This window comes from Papilio polytes, unplaced genomic scaffold (assembly GCF_000836215.1).
Source record: "Papilio polytes unplaced genomic scaffold, Ppol_1.0 DF821400.1, whole genome shotgun sequence".
Lineage (NCBI taxonomy): Eukaryota > Metazoa > Arthropoda > Insecta > Lepidoptera > Papilionidae > Papilio > Papilio polytes.
In genome coordinates this window covers 2,341,805-2,345,912 of record NW_013527804.1, presented here as the reverse complement: position 1 = coordinate 2,345,912, position 4,108 = coordinate 2,341,805, and the positions used below count along the sequence as shown (strand labels likewise).

General features: G+C 36.0%; 1 protein-coding gene across 1 annotated transcript in view; it reads left to right on the top strand.

The window, feature by feature from the left end:
• The window catches only part of LOC106108707 (ryanodine receptor 44F), a 100,506-nt gene that overhangs the window by 72,990 nt on the left and 23,408 nt on the right, over window positions 1-4,108 (top strand). The window contains exons 78-85 of the mRNA XM_013289967.1: window positions 136-256; window positions 611-800; window positions 1,038-1,287; window positions 1,707-1,851; window positions 2,375-2,487; window positions 3,034-3,105; window positions 3,446-3,604; window positions 4,045-4,107. Of these exons, the coding sequence (XP_013145421.1) occupies window positions 136-256; window positions 611-800; window positions 1,038-1,287; window positions 1,707-1,851; window positions 2,375-2,487; window positions 3,034-3,105; window positions 3,446-3,604; window positions 4,045-4,107 (1,113 nt within the window). The remainder of the gene's footprint in view (window positions 1-135; window positions 257-610; window positions 801-1,037; window positions 1,288-1,706; window positions 1,852-2,374; window positions 2,488-3,033; window positions 3,106-3,445; window positions 3,605-4,044; window position 4,108) is intronic.

Sequence of the window (4,108 nt, the reverse complement as noted above, 5' to 3'; positions counted from 1 at the left end):
CCCCGCTTCGGCTCCCCTACTACTACTGGTGCCGTATTCTTCTATTTATTTGTCCTGTTGTGTTATTACTCGTATTTACAATTACTTACACAACACCTATATTACACTGTCAATACTGTATTCTGCTATTTACAGGGTTCTTGTCTAGGCGCCTTCAGCTCTACGTTCCCGGTGGCGTTCCTGGAGCCACATCTCAACAAACACAATCAGTTCTCCCTACTCAATCGTATCGCTGATCACTCCTTGGAGGCTCAAGGTTTTGTTAATTACCTTATATTAAATTCAATGATTTTATTGGTTAAATTTATTCACTCTCTTTGGTCACGGTGACTTTGAAATACTAAAGGTTTAAAAGACTAAGGGAGTATCCCACTAAATTGTTAATTGTCTGACAACAATGGAACGTAAAAATGTGTGATGGTAATATCGGATTTTGTTACCTTATCTGACAGTGACGTCACTTTTAAGCTATCTGAGCCTGTATCAGCCAGTGATGGGACAGGCCTTAAAATTTATCAATTTGGAACTTACATTGATTTAACTTTTGCTCATTTGACTAGACATCAAAGTACTTTTAATTTGTAACTATTTTATTTGATTTTTTTTACAGATATAATGGCCAAGATGGAGCAATCAATGCCAACGTTAGAAACAATACTGAATGAAGTCGATCAGTTCGTGGAATCTGATAAAACATACAATGAGGCGCCGCACATCATTGATGTTGTTTTACCACTCTTGTGCTCTTATTTGCCATTCTGGTGGGCACAGGGACCTGATAATGTTACACCTACTGGAGGGTAAGAAAACAAATATTTTACAAAACCCTTCAAAGATCGCCAAACTGTTCATAGTCTCAATAAACATTTCTATTTATAACATGTGAAGCCTCAAATTTTCTTCCATCGACTTCCGTTGGATATTTCGTGGATTCCAGTGTTTTTCAATTGGACAACTTTTGGAAGTTTTATAAACCGTAATCTACCCAATACTATGTCGTTGATAAATACTGTGTATATGCAAGTATTTACTTCCAGGAACCACGTGACAATGGTAACAGCAGAACATATGAACCAACTTCTCAAGAATGTGTTGAAACTAATAAAGAAGAACATAGGCAATGAGAGTGCGCCGTGGATGACTCGCATCGCGACGTACACGCAGCAAATCATCATCAACAGTTCCGAGGAGTTGTTGAGAGACTCCTTCCTCCCTCTGGCGGAGAGAGTCAGGAAACGAACAGACACGATGTTCCATAAGGAGGAGAGCTTGAGAGGTTTTATAAAGGTATACGTTAAGTACATCATTGCAGTAGACAAAAAATCATTAATAAAGAAAATTGTGGAAAACTTTTGTTTGACGGAAAATTCAAAACTTGATTATAAATTTAGCAAATGCTAATATTAGTACTTACTTCAAAATAACATTATTATGACCTATAGCAATGTTTTCTAAAGAAATGTGTGATTCATGCTTGATATTTGCTTAAATCGTTCATTTTGGTTCTAAATGCTGCACTAATTAAAGACCCTTAGTTTTAATAAGTCACTAAGGATATAAAGAGTCTTTGTCCTAAATCTAAAAGGGGAACTAGTTAAAACTGCAGCTATAAGAAAACAACTTGATATTAAAGTCTTACATGATGACATTTAAAAGTCAACAAAATCCTGATTAAATTAACCTATGTCTTATTTCTCTGTTTCCAGTCTTCTACGGATGATACATCCCAAGTGGAGTCTCAGATACAAGAAGATTGGCAGCTGCTGGTGCGAGATATCTATTCATTCTATCCACTACTCATCAAATATGTAGATCTGCAGAGGAATCATTGGCTTAGAAACAATGTGCCAGGTAAATATTGAAAATTTGTTTTGCCAAATAACTACAAAACTGCTAAAGGGTTGTTTAAAATCAGCACAGAGATTGATCACAGCATTTTTTTTTTAATTTACGCGACTGTCTCCGTGAGCAACAGCTAGTCATTAACATAGTCTGATTCACTGCTATTTTTATGTCTATTTTTTCAATAATGGTATCTCTAGTGAAGGGCCGCTGTCTCCTCCTACCTCTCCTGGGGATGCCTATGACACAGACTTAGTTTTTTTTTTATCTCGAATCCCTCGATGACAGAAATTGATATATTTATTAAATCTTTGGACATAAATAGTTTTTCCTTATATGTACTCATCTAAATTGTTCTTATTGTACTTAAAAGTACGGTATAACCGTAATTGTTACTCGCGAAATATGACAAATAACGTCATCTCTATCACACTCTTTGACTAAATAGAGATAACACTATGTTGTCTCTTTCGTCTGTGAAAGTTTTGGCTTCGATTGTATTTCTTTTTTTAAAATTGGGTTTTTTTTACAGAGGCAGAAGAGCTTTACAATCATGTAGCAGAGATATTCAACATTTGGTCAAAGAGTCAATATTTCTTGAAGGAAGAACAAAACTTTATATCTGCTAATGAAATTGATAATATGGTAAGTTGTAACTAATTCTTATTTCTTTATATAACATTTGTCAAAGATTTCAGAATTCATATGAAAATTCTGTATCTTTTGTGATTCTATACTTTTGTTGTTTTGTGCTGATTATTTGAAAATGAAAATATTTCGTTTTGTAATCATTTGTAACGATATAAAATAGTCTATGTCGCTCAGTGATAAAATGGCTTTCTAGTAGTGAAAGAATTTTTGAAATCGGTCCAGTAGTTTTTGAGTTTAAGCGTTACATACAAAACTTTCATACTTGTAATCGTGAAGATATCTCATATTACTTTGTAGGATGGTTATTAATTTCTTCTTTTTTTTAGTAGAAACGTCAATTTAATATTATTTTACCGTATAGTTGTAATATCAGCCAAAAAAAACAAAAGTCTTTCTCTATAGCACAAAATCTTTTCGCACAATTTATGTCAATCTTCAATATGTAAACTCACAGCATGATGTGAACTCTGCCCCAACGGGTCGTTGTGTTTTGTACTTTATTCTGTATGTCTTAGAGTGCATTTTCGTGTTGGACCACAGGTGCTCATAATGCCTACAGCTACAAGGCGGGTTACCACCATCGTGGATGGGACACCTCAAGGTGGTGGAAAGGTAACTTCGTCTCTTTTCTTCCTTATAAACTTTATATTTATGTTTCATGTTTTGCAAAGATTGTTTTCAGCCAGTTACGTAAGTAAAACATTTGTTTCTACTATTTTATAAGGACAAAAACATAATAAACTAGGAAGCGGCCACCTGATTAGCTAATAAACGCATCAATTTAAAAACTAACAGGGGAGAGGTTGTATGTAAAGAGATTTCCACTAACTGTACGCCCTCATCACACCAAATCAACACACAAGAGGACAAAGATGTTCCCTCTAGAACGACTTTACTTACTGTATGGTATTAATTTTAAGTGGGAATGTAATTTAATACCTTAACTATGCAGAAAAAGAAGAAGCACCGAGACAAGAAGCGCGACAAGGATAAGGAGGTACAGGCATCGCTGATGGTGGCGTGCCTCAAGCGGCTACTCCCAGTCGGACTCAACCTCTTCGCGGGCAGGGAACAAGAACTCGTGCAACATTGCAAGGATAGGTTCCTTAAGGTATACAAGCATTCCTTCATACACATTCCCCTGGTAGTCTCAACTTATAGGAAAACAGTGGGAAAGGAAAGACTAGACTCGTCCTCCGTCTCAAACATGCATTACACTGTAGGTCAAATTACTTCATCACGTCTTTCATGTGGTCGTGACGCACAGAGCGAGTGGACAATATCTGCAGACTCTACCAGTGTTCAATAATGTTGATTTAAAAAGACCATGTAGCCTTGCTCTAGTGTCTTTTGTGTTTTTGACAATAAATTATTATTCTGTGTCACGTTACCTAGGTTTAGGGTCGGAGTAACGGGTTTTCGTCCTCCAAATAACTCTATCACCCGTCATCTCAGTCACCACTTCCTTCTTGATCATGTGACCTTTCACGCAATCCATCATCTCTTTTTAGATATTTTCAACACATTACAAGATTTCCCATATTCTTTCAGAAAATGTCAGAGCAAGATGTGGCAGAATTCGCAAAGACTCAACTAACATTACCGGATAAGATAG